Genomic DNA, 21,706 nt, shown 5'->3' with positions numbered 1-21,706 from the left:
AGTCGCTCATACCATCACCACCGATTAGCTGTTTTTTTCCCTGTCTTAAAAAAATTCTTGTGACCTAACAATGCTGAACCTGCAAACCGTTTTTTATTTTGGTTATTTTTCCAGTTTTTATTCATTTTTAAAGTTTTTACGGACTTTTTGCCCACCCTGTATTTTAGACAGTAAGTACATAATAGTTAATGTTAACAGGTGTCATGTTGGTTGCAATACTATTGAGTAGGATAAAGTTTTTGAAATTAACCACATCAAGGAGGAACTTTAACATTGTCTCTATAGGAGGCATTTTGGTTCCAGAGGATGTTATTCATATAATCAGGGTATTCATTACCCAATAGTAGAATTAAATGGCAGACTATGATTCTGTTTCATTGGATCTTTGATGCGCAAGGAAAAACTGGGACAAACAGACATGCCGAAAGCTTTTTTTCGGGAAAGTGAATTTTACAGCAAAAAGCCGGGATTGTTCCAGAAAACTGGGACATCTGGCCACCCTGTGCTCAGGAATCAAGTGTGGTATAAATTTCCTGCTCTTGTATTTTTTTTTAATTTATTTGTTTTCGTTTTCAGGTGATATACCTGCAGATTTACAGTTGCCACGAGATGCAGAATTCGATCAGAATTTCAATGATGATTCATTAAAACCCAGCTGTACATCTTCAGTATCATTCCAAAGACTGGATGCAAGCAGTATAACGAATTCACGTTGGTGGAAGTTGGAAGATTCATCCAGTGGACAAGGATACAGTGAGAACATTGGTGAAACAGAACGATGTAGCCAAAGTCTATGTCAAAATTCTGAATCCTATCCATCTTTTGCTGTTTGCCAGAATTTACTTCAGTCTTTTCCTCCAGCTACATTAAATACGCGACATCACCATAACAAAATTGAAAGCTTTTTCGAAAACTTGGCAAAGGCAGCAAGTCTTCCAGATATTTCGCCAATCCCATCTCCAAAACTAGTCCGGGAAGAAAATGATGATGACGGTGTGGACAGTGATGCTTCACAAAAACACCATGTTTCATCTTTACAAAAACACCTTGAGGACCTGGGTATTTTACCGTGTGAAACTGAAACGTGTAAGAAAAAACGACCTCGTGCCAGTGCTGCTCAAAGAAAGAAAAAAGTGCAGAGGAAGAAGAAAAAGAATTCTGAAGTCATAGTTGAACAGGAACATATTGATGCACTGCCTCAAGAACAGGAAGAGATCTTATGTCCTCGGTTCTTGGAAGATTTAAATACAGATCAGGAAACTGAAACGATGTCAGTAAGGGATGAAAACTTAGAGAAAAAATGTGACATTATGGATGAGGCCACTTTACAACATCATCGATCAACATCACCTTTCCAAACACAGCATGAAATAAGGGTCGATATATGTCCTACGCAATCAAGGGAGAGCGATGAAAGTGATTCAGTAACTGATAAAGAGGAATCACAGTCAATCATCAACATCAATAAAAATATTGGGGGATCAGTGTCGAAAAGTGCAGAAAATGGTGATGTCAATGCCTCTGCAGCGAATCCCAGTATCCCATCATCACTTATGCATGAAGACTTACGTGGTTCACAACCTACTAGTGAAATGAGGGATGAATCGGGAAAAGAAATTTGCGAAAATTCCGCAAGAGATGATGGTACACTTTTGGAATCCTATAGGGACTGTATTAAGAAAAAAGTTCGTATTGCGAGGAAAACAGTTCCAGAAATGGATCAGAATAATATCGTCTCATCTACCAAAAATCTGGTTAAAAATGCATATCGTCCATTGCCCAAAGTTGGAAGAAGTGGAAATCAAGAAGAACACGATCATATGAATATTGGTTTCAAATTGTTCAATATCAGCACAGAAATCCCAAAAAAGAAAAATGTTCGGCAGACCAGGAAAAAGAGAAAACAAGAAAATGATCATAATACAGTAATTTCCCAGCAGCAAAAACCTGGCATTTCACCGTTGCAAAATCAGCTTGCAGACTCTAGTCCTTTAGAAACTGAAATATGTGCTACACAAATGGATGATAAAACAAAAAGTGATTCGAATTGCAATGAAGATAACATGCAGTCCCTTATGGATACAGACTTTGAGGGGGGAAATCCGCCATCCTCTAAAGAGAATGTGTGTCGAAAGAAAAATGTTCGGCAGACCAGGAAAAAGAGAAAACAAGAAAATGATCATAACACAGTAATTTCCCAGCAGCAAAAACCTGGCATTTCACCGTTGCAAAATCAGCTTGATATATATACCAATATTGAGAATAAGTTCATTTTACATGAACGTGACATTTTATCCACATCCAAGCAAAAGCAAGGCTTTCTGTTGTCTCAGATCCAAACCGAAATAGATAACAAACAGACGAATGTTTATTCCTCATCAACTGAAGATGAACCCCAACCACCTCGCATTGACACAGATTCTGAGACTGAGAATCTAATGCTGCCGATGAAAAATAGAGTACGAAAAAAGAACAGCAAAATCAAAAGCTCTTTACAACGATCTCGTTCACATCAGGAGAGTCATTCACCATGTGTAACTGAACAAACAGGCCTTACAGATGAGACCCAGTCCCGAATAGATCTGAATTGCAAGAATCTGTGGCACGATAAGAATGGACATATTATGGATGAGGCTGATGTACATAAGCATAGTGTTTCATTCATAGGATTGCCATTGCCGCAGAGCATAACTGAACTAGGCAGGAAACAGCAGAACATTGATTTGCCATCTGCTGAGGATGAACCAAAACCACCCAGTATTGACACCAGTTCCGATCCTGAAAATCTGCAGCCATTCAAGGGGAAGAGGTTGCAGAGGAAGAATCGCAAAAGTGCTTCACAGAAACCTGGTTCATCATCATGCTCACCAAATCATCAGAAAAATGTTTGTTCCGCAGCTGAAATATTTGACGTTAAACCATGCAGTGATGCAGTATTTCTTACAAATGGAACCCAGTCCCAAGTTGATTCTGCTCATGAAGCCAGAAATATTTCATCCGGATTCGAGACCACTGAAAGCGAAGAAAATTGTGATGCAAGTGAAACCGTTTCTTCATTTGATGCTCATTCGTCGCCAATGCAAAATGAAAGCATGTCTTCTCCACTGTCTGAGAATGTGATGTGTGACACGCTGAAGGATGAGAAACAACCTGTGAGTACAAAAACCCATTCCAATCCTGAAATGAGTTCAGAAATTAAATATAACTGGTTCGAGAGGAAATACCAGCGACGACAGCGTGAAGCTGGAAGGAGCAATGAACAAGTTAATAAAAAGGTTGAAAATGATGTGGGTACTCATGTCCAGCCCCGAAACAGGGGATATCAGAAGATGCAAGATATTCTGCAGCCCAAAAGACATGGAATACGGGAAAGAATTCGTGACATTTGGGACAAGACCCATGTACAACCTAAAGTTACACCTGCGCAGAGAAAGAAGTTGTATCCATCTCTGCTGAAAGTTGAACCTTTTGAACAAAACGATAAAATGAAAAACAGTCATGGGACTGAATCCCAGTCTCATATCAGCATAGATCCTAACATGAGGAACCTGTTGCAGCCCAATAGAAATAGGACGATCAGCATTCATACCCAAGTTACTGAAAAAGTTATTCCACAGCAAAGTCAAAAAAATTATTCTTATTTTAAAGCGTGTACCAGCAACGTCAAGGAAGAAAATTTTTCGTACGAGAGCAAAAGGCTAGAAATGTCTGATGATTCTCTGAATATGCACACAAAGGAAGAAGAAAACAATAACAGCCATGGTAATGTTCTGGAGAGAGAGAAACAAATGGCACAAACTTTTAATGAAAGTGAAGATGAAAACACTCTTGTGATGGCCACGGATGAGTCGGATCTGGATGATGCTCTATCTCCATCTACTTCAAGTCTGACCGAAACTCCGCTCACAATAGCTATTGATCAGCAAGAAGAAAACTCTGAAGATTGTGAGGGTGAAGGGAACTTGCTTATTGCTGCCGAAGATTCTTTTCCGGAGGGAAATAGACCCGCAGAAGCGAACAAGAAAAATGAAAATGATCCAACAAGTATGCATCTGGATTCCAAGAGTTGTGACGCTGGTAAAATTTCGTTTATACGAAAGCACAGGAATGTGAGATATCCAGAGCTGGGCCAGCATCAATCGAGGTTTGTTCCAGTTTACGAGGAGGCCATCACCCAGAGAAAGATCCAAGAAAATCTCACATTGTACGGTGCCCTCAGAAACTTGGACCAGTTGCGCTTGAAGAAAGACAAATACAAGAAATGCAAGCACAACCTCAACGTCGCTCTTCTGAACCCGAATAATGCAAATGATGCCAATAGCGCTGCGCAAAAGATTGCCATCCACCTCGGTCTGTCGAAGAGGAATCCGTTGATGACGTTCATGGAGTCTTCCGAAACAAGTTACCTGTTGCCTGTGATGGAACGGTGCATCGTGGAATCCTTGTTCGAAGTAGAGACTAAAAAGAAGTTGCATCTCAGTGATCTGGTGTGCACAACACAACAGGCTTTATATGAGCGAATTTTCCGCACCATTAACCATCCGTCTCCCGAAAAGAACATTTGTGGCATCAGTGCTCTAGCTCGTGTGTTTACAGAGATCTGCAGGAAATTGGACCGGCACGAGTTTGTGCGTGATTTATTTCTGAACGTTCTCCAGTGGTATCGCGACTTGGCTCCTCACATCATGGCTTCTATAGTGGGTGTTTGGTCTGATCCATTTAAGCTGAGCGAAGGAAAAGGTTGGTGTGTGTGTTTTTTTTCTTTCAACCTTTTTTTGCAATATTTTATCATTAAAGTTTTATCTTATTCAAGTCCTGGTTGTGGTCATAAAATTGTAGGTTTTTAAGTGATTGATTTGAAAACGTTAAATGCTTTAAGAAGTAAGTTTTTGTCTTAATTGGCAGCGATCAGGAGCATATTTACACAGGGTTACTTAGCAGGCTATGCTTCAGAGAAGCAGCAAATTAGACGAATCAGTGATCAAGAAACTCGGTAAAATGAGAGAAAAGGGTGCAAAAATTTGTATAGCCTATCATAGGTCTGCCTCTGCCTAGGGAACGAAGGACTAGGTTGATGAGTGACCAAACATTCTGATTCACTGTGATTCGCAATTGACCTTCATTTCTCTGATGTTATCAATTTTTTAGTTGAGTTTAACAAAAATTTACAACTTTGTTCCCCTTTCACAATTTTTTTATTTTATTATTATTATTTTTTTTTTTTTTTTGATGCAGTCGTAATTTCCGATGTGTATGTATATATATATATATGTAATCTTGCTTTAAACGTTTTTGAAGCCTCAATTTTATTTCCCATATCAGAACATTCCCCTATTCAAGAAGTCTCCCCTCCCCCACCTGATATGTTTTGAAATGTATGGTCTTGATGATGCTTTCTTAATCGGGATCCACCTTACCTTTATGGGTGCGCATGTATAAGTCAGTTTGCATTTTTGTTCCAGACAACCCATTGAAGAGGGTGCTCAACCATATGTTCAAACAAAAGCCTGCCAAGCTTTCCTTGGAATTTTGGAGGCAGAGCGTTTTCGCATTCAAGAATATATTTTCGTTAGATCCGACGTCAGAGTCTTCTCCAGATGATATTGCAGCATCCATCATCCATTCGCTTGAGAAAAACTGGCTGAAAAGTACGCTTTTATTTTCCTCCTCTCTTGTTTTCATTGTTAAATTTACTTGCTTAAATAAGGCATGGTTATATATTTTTTTTATTTTTGCAGGTTATCCTTCGGTGGAAGAGGATATAAAATTTGCTATCCTGGCACTTGATATAATGGCCACACACCAGGGTTGGGATTGGACGAAGCAGGTGTTGGTAGATGGTTTCTTGAGTCGCACTGTATCTGGTCTTGGTGGGATAGCTAAAGAGAGCAGGTCGCTAGTTGTCAAAATATGTGTCCATCTGCTTGGTAGGTTTTTGTTATTACTATCTTTTAAATGGCTGAACGGCCTGCTGAATTTATCGACAGATTTTGCATACAGTCAACCAGGGCAACTTTGCCTTTTTTCCTTTTTTTTACAACTGTTTTCTCAACTGATAATGTATGAAAAGGCTTTGAAACCATCATAAACCATTAGTCTTGATGTCTAGTTTCACAATCTGTGGAAACACGACAAATTAAGTAAACCTATGTACCTGAAAATAAAAAACTGCATTGGGGCAAAGTTACCCTGGAAATGGGGCAGCTTTGCTATCTGTGTTAAAACCTAGTGGAAGTCACCAAAAAATGTTAAGAAGAAAATTTTTAGACAACATGGCTTAATAGCCCAGAAACTGCTTGCAAGTCATTGAACACCTGCCATGAGAGCCTCAGATAATACTTCAATGAAAACACCTTGCATATGAGTATTAACTCTTTATTACAAAGAAAGGTACACAGAAATATTCAAAACATTAAAATCGGAATGTTTAAAATTCATAAATTTCAAAGAAAACTTTGATTGTTCGACTGAAAATTTAAATTTGCCATGGTTTTCATAGTAAGTAAGGTCAATTGTATGCAGTCAAATCTCTAAGTCGAATATGCACTGGCTGACAAAAAAAATGATTTGTTATTATTAGTTCGTCTTACCGAAAATTCTGATTTCAGAGTGGGAAAAAGAAAGATTTATTAAGTAAAAGCGCTATTTACAAGTGTTTTTTTTTGTAAAACATGTCGAACTACTGGAGATGGAGAAATTCAAGATAAATTATTCTAATTTAATTATTGAATAAGGAAATTCAGAAATAAACTAACATACTGTATTATGGAAATGGACTACTACTTACATGCACCTCGTACACATTCCTCTGCTGAACTTCTAACGAATCTGCACATGCCGGAATGTGTGTTCTGAGTGTGTGCGGCCCCTAACATATACGTGTTGTTGAGTTTTGCTTGTTTTAGTGCTCATGCTGCCATCTGTCTTCTGTTTTCTGAAGTAAAGATGGAAATGCTTGTATTTTCATGTTATGTCAGTATCGTGTTCTAGGTCTGCCTGCTCGCTGTGGAGAGACTTTTTCAAATGGGAGACCAGCTTGTGTGTGCATTCGCACCTCAAAGCTGGAAAACCGCATATATGGAAATGGACGCATACATGATACTTGTTTAAAATGAAACCAATTAGAAACTGTATACAAAATTATTTTCTATCAAAAAATGCAGAAATTTTTTAGTTTCTCTCTCTCTCTCTCTCTTTCTTTTTTTTTTATTTTTTATTTTGGGGCTTCCTTTTGTGAGAAAGTCATTCACATTTTGCAAGCAGATAAAGAAAACCGCTAAATGAATCTGCTAAATTCTATTGCTAAATACAAAATTATTGCCAAATGTTATTTTTTTAAATTTCTCTTATTTGTGAAAAATTCAACTTGTAGGAAGAAAACTTCGAGTTAAGGGAAAATTTTAAAACTAAAATACAGAAAAACTACAGGGCTGAGTGAAAACTTTGACTTTAAAAAAATAATTCATAATTAGAAAAAAAATATGCAAGCATTTGGGAAAATGGCAAAATTCTATGTTGGCAAAGTTGCCCTTTTTTTACTTTTACCACCCTTTTTTTTAGCTTCTGGGTGCAATATTGCCAAATAATGGTATTCAATCTAAATAAAACGCAAAATTCACATTTAAAAGTGATCCTGTGAAAGAGGATCATATGCTGTTTCAAGTAAAACACAGTTTTTACTTACTTTCGAATGAATGGGCAAGGCGAGACACATTTGTAGAGAGACTACCAAAAACTCCTATTCTATAAGTCTAAAACAAAAACACTGATAAAGACCTATAAACAACTATAGTGAGGATTTATTGGTTGGCTCAGGAACTTGACAGAGCGCAAAACATTGTTTTCCAAAATTGGGAAAGTTGCCCCATATGGCAAAACTGTCTCTGTTCACAGTATATAGGTTGTTCATAATATGTGTAATTGAGTCTAAGCGACTGGTATCTTCTGTCAATTACAGAAAGCTTCCGGATAAATTGTCCAGAAGGTGATATGTCTTGTGAAGATGTCCTCATCGCATGTATGTCGCTGCCTGAAGATATTTATAAATGTGAGTTTATTTTTTTATCAATTTTCTATTTATATATATGTGAAAAAAGAATGATAGTGGCAAATGAATAAGGTCAGTGGCACACGAATAAGGCTGGGTTCACACTGTACTGATACAATAAGCAACACAACCCACAACTCAACACGGATTGGTTGAAAACCTGAATTGCAAGTTTTTTAACCAATCCGTGTTGAGTTGCCAGCATAGCAGTCCAGTGTAAACCCGGCCTAGGTTTCAGTCAATTGAAATTCGGTCTGCATCCGATTTTTGGGAAAGAAAATTATTCCCAAAGAATTTGCTTGAAAAAAGCTTTTGAGATTTTATTCCGGAGATGATGTGGAGTGTAATGTAAATTGTCGCCATTGCTTCAAATAAAAAAATATATTTCATTTTCAAGGGAAAAGACAAACTTCACCAAACAATCTGTGTCAATTCTTCCAGTTGAAAAATTCCCGAAATTGGGGAAATCACTTGAATCTGCTTTGACCATGTGTCCTGTTTCGTCTGCATGTCCCATTTCTGGCACGATAAAACAAAATTAGTTGGGAAGATATTTTATTTAATAGTAATAATGGCAGATAATTTGAACTACTGGTTGATTTAATTGATTGCCGCTAATCAATAATGCCATGCATGATGTCATGTTTTGCGAAAAAGAAAGTCCCTCTTCAATTTTGTCTTTATCAATTGAAAATTCCTATATCAGACCTGCCAACCCTCTGAATTTAGGCAACAGGCTCCAAATTTGTTATTCTTTTTTTCGTGCTCTCCAGAATTTGTATAAATTCCTTCCAATTTTAGCCGAAAAATACTTTTCCTTAATTTTTGCAGAAAAATTACGAGCATTAGCTATCTGTACATCTTTTTCAGCATATGTTCTGTGGGATGAACAATAAACTAGGGTTGTTAGATGATAGCATGCAGCAAAATTCATCTAGCACTTGACAGACATTCTGTTTGAAACTATTTCCTTCATTCCAAAGAGCACCTGACTGAGAACTAATTGTGCATTCTGTTATCTTTGGCATACAGCAATAATCGCTCTTGTCTGGCATTAGCCTGAAAGCTGAATCTTGTTTTTCTCTTCGTTTTTTTTTTATGCGAGACGTTTTGAAAGATCTTTCACCAGTTCACTGGCTCATACTGATTTTACTCTTGTGAGAATGCTAGGTTCAGTGTATATGTGGACTTCCCGCCCTTATTTTATTACAGTTCTGTTGTGCTGTCATTATCACCTGTGCAGAATCCTTAGCCACACTTCCAAATTGTTTGGTTTGGCGTGGCACCATGCAGCCAGTCAGAACTCTGTGTTGCACTAGCGACTGCGGTTGCTGTAGGTTTGCAGTATCTGCAGTGGCCACCGTACAGTTATGTGGCCATCGTGCTTGCCTCTCAGCCTGAGGATCCAGGTTCAAACTGTGTTGACGGCACAGTGGTGGTCGACTGAAGTTGGTTTTCTGTGGTTTGCCAGCTTTGAGGAGTGAATGCAAGCAGGTCTTCCATTTGAAAAGAGCAGGCAGACCTACAATACCGATACTCACATAACATGAAAATTCAAACATTTCCACCTTTACTTTAGAAAATGGAAGACAGATAGTAACCTGAGCATGAAACAAGTGCAACTTGATAGCATAAATACAGTAGGGTCACGCATGCACTCATAACACACATTCTGGCATGTGCCGGTTCATTAGAAATTCAGCAGAGGAATGTGTACAAGGTTCATGTACTGTTAAGTAGTAACAGTAGCTTCTGTAACCTATGGGTGTTCTGCGCTGTTGCTGTCATGTGCTGCCCGTGTGATTGTATTGAAAATAAAATGTGGGGACATTCCAGGTAGAAAAAAAATGCACCTTTTATCGGAAAGTTGATGAAATCTGGTGTTCTCTGTTCTTAAGATTTCATATTAGAAGCTGTTACGTTATCAACACAAGCAGCAAATGCTTTGCATTATTATATTCTGGTCAGGAGAGTATGCAAGACCTACCTGGGGGGGGGGGGGGGATTTGTTTTAATTTTTCTCACAAAATGAAAATGAGATATTTTTGATCAGGGCCATAGCATTGGTGGGTCAGGGTGGAGGTCCCCTCCTAGAAGAATCAGAATCTGGATTTCTGGATTCCAAAAGTTGAAACGTCTGAAAGAAAACACAAGCAGGTAAAACTATCTGGAAGAGTAATTTGGTTTTTTTAAATTTTTTAAGATAATGTTTCCAGACAATGATATCGCAGAAAAGGGAAATCTTGCATTCCTTGATTGCGTTCCATTTTTCCATCTGGTGTATTTGAAAAGCTTGAATGTGTGTGTTAAAAAAATTAATGCAGTGAAACCTCGCTACAATGATACTCAATATAACGATAAATCCCTCTACAACGATATTTTTTCTTGGTTGACAGTATCATTATATTGAAGCTTCAATGTAATTAATAATCTACTATTATGATAATAATTATAATTAATATTAATAATTTTATAATTAATTTATACCAAATTTTCGGCAAAAATTACCAGGAACTTTTTGAAAGTGACTGGAAAACTCGGGGAAAATTTTTGGTACAAAAATGAGTATGAACCCTGCTGTATGGGAAATTTTACTGCTGATCATTTCCAGTCATCTGAGGGCTCGTTGCAGAACAATGCAAAACTTCTGCTTTGGGACAATAAGTAGCTTCCAAGAAGGAAGAAAATGAGCTTGTAATTTGAGGTGCTGCTGTACTTATAAGTCATAATTGTGTGGAAAACTTTTCTTTCTTTTTTTTTTTCAATACAATACTGAAATTATAATTTTTTCTTTTTTTCAGTCGAGGAGAAGCAGCTGGATTATTCTGATTTTCTTTCTGTGATTAGCCGCAAGCAAGATAGCATGGATGAGATAAAGGAATGGTTCCAAGAGAACATAGACCAGCTGCCAGAGAATGCATTGGCGAATATCATGGCATCGCACAATTTATTTGTTAGTGGCGTAAAGTGCTCAGTTGCAAGCTGAGTAGAAATAAAATATGTGTGTTTTTTTTTTTGCTACGCAAGTCTAAATGTGGTCTTCCACATGATACAACTTTTTTTTTTTCTGTAGAAGTTATTTGAACATTATAGCCATTTACTATGATCTACATGTAAATGTATGTTTTTTTTTTAACCCCTATATGTTTGGCATGTTCAAATGAAACCTTTTCGAGATTCCCTGGGCATTTAGTGAAGTACAAAGAAAAGGCGAAATGCAAGTCAAGAGAGCTGATATTATTTTACGTTATCGCATACATTTTTTTTTTCTTTCAAAAGAAATCATCCATTGTGTTAAGGAATATATGCTGTTATCTCATTGTTGTTTTTTTTTTTTGGGAGTGAGACAATAAATTGCCCTTGAAATAATATTGAGGTTTTTTTCATCAACTGCATCTTTCATGGCCTTGATAGACTGTAATCAAGGTGCTTATGTGTGTGCTGTGGCAGGGCTTTCTTTTGACTGTGAGATTAGTAGTTTTGCCTCATAACTATAGGCCAGTGTTCTTCAATCGTTGGTCTGGGGACCGGCGCCAGGCTGCAGAACATTTCGCCTGATTCATATAGCTACTAAATAATTTCAGGTTAAATTAATTTTTTTTACCTTTTTTTTTGTGTCTTGGCTCTCAGCAGGTCTGCAAATTATTTCCTAGTCCACAAATCATTTTTCTCATTTATTTTTTGCCAATCTGTAAATTATTTCTCTCATTTATTTTTTTTTGGTTTGTGAATCATTTCTTCTATTTATTTTTTTTTTTGCCAGTTCATAATTTTTTTTTCCGGTCATCTACTTTTTACTCATCCGTAGATTATTTCTCTCATTAATTTTTTCCGCAGTCTGTAAGTTATTTATCCCCAGTCTCTCATTTATTTTTTTGTCAGTCTACAAATTATTTTTCCCATTTTGTTTTTTGCCAGTCTATACTACAAATTATTTCTCATTCATTTTTTGTCAGTCTAAATTATTTCCACCATTTATATGTTGTCATCCATAAATTATTTATTTTTTGTCCACCCATAAATTATGCTCCCCATTTATTTTTTTCCTTTTCATTAATTATTTTTCCCATGTGTTTAATTGTTTTCGTGGTCTCGAATTTATTTCCCCCATTTTTAATTTTCGGCTATCTCGTGAGATCCCATTTTTTGCTATCCACAAAATTGTATAAGTACGAAAACTGGCCCGCAGTGGTAAAAAAATGTTGAAGAACACTGCTTTATGGTCCACAGAATTCTTTGCCTCGATTGTTATAGTCCATAAAATATTGTGGACTGAGAACCACTTCTAGTTGTTCAGTTAGGATGCAGGATATTTATTTTCAATGTAATCATCTGTATTTCTGTGGTTAATTGAGACAGTATTGTTAGCAGTACCATTTGAAAACATTGAAGCAAAGTGCCAAGCCACACACACTGTCTTACACAGTGTGCTCTCATTAAATTTCATTGCTTGTCATGACCTTATACAATGGCAAGGACATTATATGTGCATCATTCTCCTACAGCCATCAGCTTTGAACGTTTGCCATCAATAGGTAATGATAATCTTCAGGAAGCATTTTTTTTCCCATACATCAGTGACCATCTTCCGGTGAATCTACCCTGGCTTGCAAATTACAGCCATTGAATATTGTATTAAAGCTCTCTGGTCCTGCGTGAATGGAGATCGAAACCATAATAGTGTCTGCCATAAATGAGCCAGCTGAAAACATATCTTAAGACACAGCTCATGCAACAATTATACAGCTTCATTCGAACGTGTGTGTGCTTCCCCACGGTTAATTGAAGAATTGTCATGCATCATTCTTCGAACAGGTTTCATTTGAACATTCCCATGTGTAAGAATCATAATTCCCTATATACTGGCATAAAAACTGGTCGATGTAAAGGAATTTCGGAGGAAGAGTTCATGCTATTGTTTAATTGGAAGTTTGCTGTTGGCAACGTTTCATTTCCGTGGGAAATTATTTTTCTTTTACTACTTCTCGTTTGATGGTTTCAGTTGTGTCGTTCTCTTTTTGAGAAAGAAGAAAGAATGTGCTGTGATATGTGTAGATTTGATGATGTCATCAGAATAAGCTGTCCTTGATAGGAATAAATGTGGGCTTGATAACTGTATATAAGTCTGTCTGTGTTGTGTACTCAATCCGGTGCTGTTTCCTAAGAAAGTTTTTACTAGAGTATTTTAACCTTTTTTTCTTTTATATATATATATGAAGTATGACATTCTTTGTTTGTTTGGTTTACGTTTTCTTCTTTGTGCATGTTTGATATGTTATGAAATTATGTTCCTATCTACTTCAGTTTTGTTTAGAATTTCATTCATCTGTCTCTGCATAGTTAGATCGATATTATTGCTGGTATGTTCAAATTCGCATAGTGCTGACCCCCGTCCAGAATGCAGCCTTTATGAGGGTTTCTAGCAATAATGTACAATTACGGAATCAGGAAGCATGCATTGCATACCTGAGATCACTGTGATGCTCATAAGTGATAGACTGATAAGGCTATACATAGATCAGTGGTGCACAACCTCTTTAGTTCACTGACCAGATATGCAGTGCAGTATTTCTCTGACCATATGACCTGTATTTTGCTGGATATTCCATTAATTTTGGATGTCCCAACTCTTTTCATGAAAAATGTCCCCATTTTTTTCCCCCTCATTTTCAACAAGGCTTGCTTGAATTTTTGAAATCAAGAATTAAGATCATTTTCATGACTTATAAAATATATTGTGCTGATTATGACTCTAATTAACACAATAATACTTATAGAAATAAATTCATCTTGAATTTTTTTTGTCCATTTTTCACATGCATCATTTTCTGTGATTGGTGATTTTTCAGCAGTTTTAGTGATAGGTTGCAACTTTGATTGCCTTTGACAATTTTTTCTGCTTTAACTGGCAACTTTAATTGCCTTGATAGTTTTTTGGCTGTAATTAGACACTTTACTAGTCTTCATTTTTCTTTCTCTCTCTCTTCTGCTGTAACCACCAACTTTACTTGCCTCTGACAAATTTTTTTGGCTGTATATTCCAACTTTAATTGCCTTTGTGACAGTTCCCTTTGGCTATAAATGGCAATTTCACTTCCTTTGACAATTTTTTGGATGTAATTAGTAACTTTACTTTCCTTTGACTTTTACTGCTTTTGACAAATTGTTTTGACTGGTAACTTTACTTGTCTTTGGCTACTTTTTTTTTTTGTATCCTGTATCCCCAAAATCAGAATATGCTGAAATCTGTGATGTGCGTCACAGATTTATGACATGATGTATGCCAGTGCTGCTACAGAAAAATCGAAGAAGTTCATGAAAAGTTTAGAAAACACTATTATGGGAATTTTTACTGCAGCAGTCAGCCAAGGGCTCATAGCAGAGCAGCACAATATATTCCGCTTTGGGGCCCGTGTCTTTATGAAAGAAATATAGTCTGCCTATAGGTATCTATCATGTGTGTTATGATATTTTTCTACTGGAAAAACTTTCATGTCGCTGGCCGGCTGCGTGTGGCCCATGGACTGGAGATTGTGCACCCCTGACATAGATTAATCGTCCAACTTAGATTACTTTCTCGCATTTCTCTAACACTAATTTTGGCATTTCATCTTTTTTTCACAAACAAACCTCAGTCTTAAAGAATTTCTTGTTCAAAACGATGAACCTTACCACACCATGAATAATGTTATGGATAAAAAAAAAGTGATCGAGTAATTGAAAAAAGGAGTAAGTGACTCTCATTCACTCACTTTCTTGTTCATTGAATTGCTCAATTTCTCAGTTGCTTTCTGACTCAGTCAATCACTCATTTTCTCTATTTGCTGGAGGAAATGCAGACCTGTTTTCAGAGATATGTATGCTAATTTTTTGACATGATGTTTGTGGGCATGCCACTTATAATTTGATTCTGATAGTAATTTTGAATGCTTGCAATAATGACAGTGTGAGTGACTGATTTAGAGAGCAAGTTAAAAAAGGTGGGTAAGTGAGCATATGACCGAAAAAGCAAAGAAATAAGTGAGAGAATGATCAAGTGAGTCACTGTCTCACTTGTTCTCTCATTTTTTTTCCTCACTCACTTTTTTGCTCATTCAATGGCTGCTCACTTGCTCAATTTCTCACTTGTTGACTGACTGTCACTTTCTCCATCCACTAACCCATTGATTCATTTTCTCCCCGACCAGCTCTTAGTCAAGTAATTTGACCAAGTCAGACAGTCACTCACTTGCTCTGACCAAGGCAGTAATAAAATAAATTAATTAATTAAAGGGAACTCTCTCTCTCAATGGTGAATTATCGCTAGTTTTTCTAGATTCAAATCTCTGTTGAATGGCATCTCAAAATGGTTTCCATATAGCAAGAGTAACATTACCTCATTATAGTTCTTTTTATTATTATTGTCTTTTGTATTTCTTATTTTGTGCAATATATAGTTTCATTTTTTTCTTTCAATTATCGCAAGTATTGAAAGTATTTTTATTGCATTGCATACATATTGCATATTTTTACAATACGCGAGCGTGTGGCACAGTGTTCAGTATATATTGTTACAGTCAAAGTCTACAGGCTTTCCAAAAAAGCCAGTGTTTGAAGCTCACAATGTTGACCATAACATGTACATGTTTTGTTTAAAAAAATTTGAACACCCCCCCCCCCCCCCCCCCCCAGAAATTCACAAGAGCGGTTCATGAAATGCTCAAGTGGCTGTAATTTGCATTTCCATCATCCGAGAGGTTCCTCTTGAGCATATCAGTGGCAGAAAAATTTGCGTTAAGTAGATTAAATGTGCCAAATTACTTTTTCCCTCTTTTGTTTCAAAAAGTTAGAACACCTGACTTAAAACAGATTATTACATGAACATTTTCGTGTAAATTTACATCAACTTGGTTAAATGCAAGTGTTGTATGTCTTTCCTAGTTACATATGAGCCACTGTGATAGTCGAGTGGCCATAGTGACAGACTCACATTGCAAGTACCTGGGTTTGAATGCCACTGTGAATGCGAGTTGTTCTCCCCATGAAAAGTCTCGCCACAGATAACAACAGGCCTAAAATGATACAATTATTGGATCATTACACTTCGCTCATAGTTAGAAAAAAAAATTTGATGGCAGCATTACACATAACAACCATTATACAGAAACAGACTCCATGTTAGGTTCGCAACACATACATGCACAGCTTCCAGCAAGTCTTCTTGGGCAACCTGCTTCATTGAGACAGAACAGTGGGCTATAATCTGGTTTGGAGGTTATGTATGTAAACCTAAAATATAGTTCAATCTTCGCATTACAGATTGAAGAACGAGACATTTCTGCAAATGCAAAATTATGACGATTAGATTGGTTGAGGTCAAGTCCTGATCTGTGCCAGAGACTTATGAATGCAATGTCGTAATGCATAAAATCCAAGGTCAAGGCCAAAGATGACCACAGTACAATGTACTCGTTAGATATCGGCTCTAATACTATCCTAGCAAATGCACATGCAATTTTGTACTTGCAGAAATGTCTCATTTTTCTACCCGTAATGCATAGGTGCCAATGCTTTCGATTTTTCAGCCTTATTAAAATCTTCCGGTCGGAATCAGATTCTTCCAATTTTTTTATAACTTCATGGAAAAATCCCTAAAAGTTCTCTAATTGTGCTTTGATTGAATGGAAAATCCCTAAAGAAAATATCTCTTCAGTCCTTGCAATTCTAGGCTGACCACGTTTTCTCAGGAAAAATATGGGAAATCTCAGGATTTCAAATACGAAAAATTGGTAATTGTTGCCAAATATTATGCCAAAAGCAAGCTAAGTACCCAATTATTGCTAAAAAAAATCAGGACTGCGAAAAATGCATCCGAAAATTGGATTTATATATAGTCACCCGTTACACCCCCCCCCCCCCCCAAAAAAATCCCTGGGTTTTTCTTTTTATTTGTGCTTTATGTTTCCTTCGATGCGAAGTATGTCATCACGTGATAAAAACTACAGATTTCTCAGGTATGTGAATTGGCAGCTATGCGTAAAATGCAAAGATTGAACTGTATATATGTGTATAATCTAGATTTACATACATCAAAGACGTACAACATTTATTCAGTAGATGTAAATTTGCTTGGAAAATATTCATGCAATAAACCATTGTAAGTCGTGTTCTAACTTTTTGAAACAAAATTGGAAAATGTTATTTGGCACATTCAATCGACTTAATACAAATTTTTTTGCCATTGATATGCTCAGGAAAAACCTCTTTGAATATGAAAATGCAAATTATAACTGTATTTTGGGTTTTCCAACTCGAACATTTCATGAACTGTTTCTGTAAATTTCCAGGGTGTTCTAATTTTTCGAAACTAATGCGTATATAATGTATATCAACCAATAATGTCTGTATGATAATCATATATAATAATCACATTTTTATTCGCTTTCCATTCATTCATTCATTCATGTACATAAGTATCGAAAAGAAAACTACCATAAGGCTCTTGTATGTTATATTGTACAAATTATTGTAAAATTTTCATTCATTTTATGTACGAGTTATTGTTTGTATATTGTATATGTAAGAATATGATTCAAATCTGGAATGTTGTTTTGGAGAGACATCTTTGTTTTTTTTCTTTTTTTTTTTAAATCGAGAACTAAGTCATAGTGGGAAACGCTCGAAGCTAACCCATGCGTGTGTAAGATGTTATTAATAACAATAAAAAATAAAACTAAAGTTTTTTAAACACAAAATCATCTGTTATTGTATTGTTTTGTGCACTTTGGCTAGAGTTTTTATCAGTTTCTATGCAGAAGGAAAAAGAGTTGCTTGTGGCATCTCTTTCGAATGAATGGGTAAATCACTCACTTGTATCACTTCAATCATTGGTTTGCTCACTAACTCAGTTGCTCATTCAGTTACTCTCACTTGCTTATTCACTCATTTTCTTGCTAATTCAGTTGCTCACAACTTGCACACACATTTGCTCGTTCGTTCAATTTCGGTCAACTAACTCGCTTACTCACTGTCTTTCTTGCTAATTCAGTTGCTTGCTCGATTTATTTATTTGCTCACTGAATTAGTCGCTTACTATCTTTCTTGCTCATTCAATTTCTCACACATTTTCTTGCTCACTAATTTGTTTACCCACTTGTCTGCTCGTTGAATCTGTTTACTAAATTCATTAATCGTCCTTCTCATTGACTTGCTTCCCAGGGATGACTGCGCACGCATAAAGAAGATATTTTGGCGTTTATTGAGTGAATACATTTTTATTATACCGTTCGGTATCGGACCCGTAGAAATTTCCGACACTCAGTATTCATCCGACGTACTGACGATACCGTTATGCTGCTGGGGATGTTAAACGCTTTTTTTTCCCTCACCTAGCACAACTAGTGTTAAGGCGCGTATACACTAGCGCGCCGGTCTTGCAACGCACGACCCCCTGTAGCGGTTCTAATCCGCTCGTGGGAGCACAAACTTCCTTTGTGCTAATTTCTTTATTTTGTGTTCGTTGAAAAAACTGATTGCAGGTGGGTCCAGTGAAAACAGCTCAAGAATCGTTCACAACACCGTACAAATTACTGAAAAACCAATTGCGAATGCTTTCATTGCATGATCCGCGCGCTAGTGTATAAGCGCTTTTACACAGCCAGTGGACCAAGGAGTGATTCGCAACGTGAAAACAAATTACCGTAGCTTTGTAATGCAATCACTGCTGACAAAGATGGAAAATGCATCAAATTTATCTGAATTAACAAAATCTATCAACGTACTTGATGCGATATTGTGGCTTTCGAAAGCATGGAAAAAAAGTTGATAGTGAAATCATAACTCTGTGTTTTGTCAAAGCAAACTTCCCCGGAGAAATCAATTCAATAGAAGAATCAGAAGAAATTTCCGATTTGCTGACTTTTGATGACAAAGGGGGGGGGGGGGTTTCCATAATGCTTACGTCATCAACCACCCTTTATGAAAATATGAGTTAGGATTCATAGTTAATTAGAGTTAAGATTCAGTTTAATTAGCTGGATATATCGAAGAGCAAACTTTGTAACCCGAAGATGCCATTTGTAATAGTATCTTGACGGTATTTGTGAATATCGGAAATTTCATGTTGAATAGTTCCACTTGCGTGGAAATATAATAACCCGCCGAATGCCACAAATCTGGACTGACCCTATTTCGTCGAGAGAAATACGGGACATCGCCAATTATCGCCAAAACCAAACAAAGTTACAAAATGTTATTGAATTTACGTAAAAATCACAATGGCGGGAAATGAACCATTACTGCAAATTGCAGTAGATTAAAATGAATTCCACGGAAAAAAGCATTCCCCAAAACAGATGTGGGAGATTAATATTTTCTCATTTATAGTTGTAATTATCATAAAATAATTTATGATTTGATAAATAATGTCAATCTTTGACATTATGACACGAAGTAGGCTTCATGTAAAATTCGGGAAAAACCGGGACACTTTTGCCAAAAAGTCGGGACGACCAAAAAAAACAGAAAATACCTGGACTGTCCCGGGAAATACGGGACATATGGTCACCTACACAAATCCTATCAATGTTTTAAACGAAATGCATTTCGGGTTCCTCTGAGCAGAAAGTCGCCAAAAAAGGAAGATACGATTACATTAATGCGCGGTAATAACGAGGGTAAAGAGATGTCTATTTTTTTTCCAGTGAGTGGATCCCAAACTAATACAGCTCTGGACTATAGAGATCTGAATATGCATCTCAACTTTGAGATACAACTGCTCAGTGTTGGGCGTGATTAAGTATAATTACATTTCCACTGCCAAAAGCTCATGTTTGTACAATGAATGGTTTTAGTGCTTACTGTCGCTCAGCCAGGATCGAGCTTCGCAAATTGCTGCGATAGACTAAGACATAGGCTAAGCAGGGCCGTCATTTCAACTTTTTCCGGGGGGGGGGGGCAAAGCACATATACTCAATGTACGGGGTGATTATAAAAAAACTATCCCGACATATGGGCCCCTAACTATCATACCATTCACAGAAACTGAATGAAATTTTGGCATAAGGTATTTTGATGTATGCGCTCAAGAATGATATGGAAAACAACAGTGTCACTCTAACAGTTACGGTTACAGTGAGAAAATTTCGAAAATATCAAATGGCAACACCAAGTTTTTTGTATTGGAATGTGATCTCCATTGTGAAAAACCCTAAATAGCGTTCGAACGGCAACTGTAGCATGAAAATCACCGGCGGTAGATAGGCTAAAAGTGAGGACAACCAATAAGGACAGAGAAGCAGCATAAAATAAAGCATTTTATGACATGAATGTCGCTCTCCACTTGTTAATACAAGATATACGGAAGACTGGATGTTGTGAAGATATAATAATATCTTCACAACATCCAGTCTTCCGTATATCTTGTATAAAGCATTTTATTGTATTTCCCACATGACCTTGTGGAGGACTAATCAGGCTGGGATCTCAGCCGAAGAAACGGTCTGACGAATGAAACGAACATTAATGCTCTGGTGCACGGCAAAGTCCTTTTTCCTTGCCTAGCTCCGGGGATTTTCGTGCTACAGGTGCCATTCCAACGCTATTTAGTGTTTTTCAGTATGGAGATCGCATTCCAATACAAAAAACTTGCGTGTTGCCATTTGATATTTTCGAAATTTTCTCACTGTAACCGTAACTGTTAGAGTGACACTGTTGTATTCCATATCATTCTTGAGCGCATACCTCAAAATACCTTATGCCAAAATTTCATTCAGTTTCTGTGAATGGTATGATAGTTAGGGGCCCATATGTCGGGATAGTTTTTTATAATCACTAATATATATATATATGAAATTTTTAGTGTATTTTCAAAAGCCAGGGGGGCGTTGCTCCCTCCTAAATGACGGGCCTGAAGCTAACTATTCCCGTGGAATTGGCCGAAATTTTTAGACATTCCAAAAACATAGAATGACATAGAATTTCATCTCCCGACAGATACTTCTGTCGGGAGATGAAATATGAATATTAAAAAAAAAAAAAATGAATGATGCACTGATTGCTAGCAAGGATTCCAAGATATTTTGCTCAGTATTACCGAGAAATAAAAACAAGAATCGATCTTTTTTTAACGATATCCCAAAAGATGTTTGGTATGAGCATTTCTCAAATCAATGTTTGCGTTAGATATATGCTCAACCCATGCTATTCCCGCCCCCCCCCCCATAAAGTTTCAGTTCCTGAACTCGACGATCGGATCTCCATGAGTGAGTTAGATAGAGCCCTAAATGGTAACGATTTGATCATAAATGAGTTTCTGAAAAATATACCCATATGTTGGCTAAAGATCTTTTAATTTGAATTTTTAATAATTTGCAAAGGAATGGGTTGAAGTGATAATTCTTTCTGTTTTTAAGAAAGGCCATCCTAGCCTACCTATCAATTTTAGGCCGATTTCCTTAGTTACTTGTGTTTTTTTTCTACCTAGCAACTTTGTCACATTTTGAATCACGGCATCCTATTGCGTTTATTCTTATTTTGGCGTAGAATCTTCTTGTTGGCTCACAAATACCGCATGGCGGTTGAATGTGGGTCATAGAAATCGCCAATTATTTCTTTTCAGCACAACGATGATACTTGCACGAGCAGCGGAATTTTTTTCCCCCGAATATTCTGAGGGACTTT

At 36.9% G+C, this 21,706-nt stretch overlaps 1 protein-coding gene across 1 annotated transcript in view; it reads left to right on the top strand.

Annotated features, from left to right (window-relative positions):
- The window catches only part of LOC149070922 (uncharacterized), a 57,778-nt gene extending 46,669 nt beyond the window's left edge, over nt 1-11,109 (top strand). The window contains exons 23-27 of the mRNA XM_089248544.1: nt 577-4,740; nt 5,463-5,648; nt 5,739-5,927; nt 7,958-8,047; nt 10,849-11,109. Coding sequence (XP_089104670.1) covers nt 577-4,740; nt 5,463-5,648; nt 5,739-5,927; nt 7,958-8,047; nt 10,849-11,033 — 4,814 coding nt within the window. The 3' untranslated portion in view covers nt 11,034-11,109. The remainder of the gene's footprint in view (nt 1-576; nt 4,741-5,462; nt 5,649-5,738; nt 5,928-7,957; nt 8,048-10,848) is intronic.
- Nucleotides 11,110-21,706: the final 10,597 nt, after the last annotated feature.

Source organism: Pholcus phalangioides, unplaced genomic scaffold, assembly GCF_987345545.1.
Source record: "Pholcus phalangioides strain wild (caught in Gottingen) unplaced genomic scaffold, Ppha-v1.0 ptg000020l_1, whole genome shotgun sequence".
Lineage (NCBI taxonomy): Eukaryota > Metazoa > Arthropoda > Arachnida > Araneae > Pholcidae > Pholcus > Pholcus phalangioides.
Note: the sequence above shows the minus strand (reverse complement) of the source record. Positions and strands in the feature narration are given on the sequence as shown.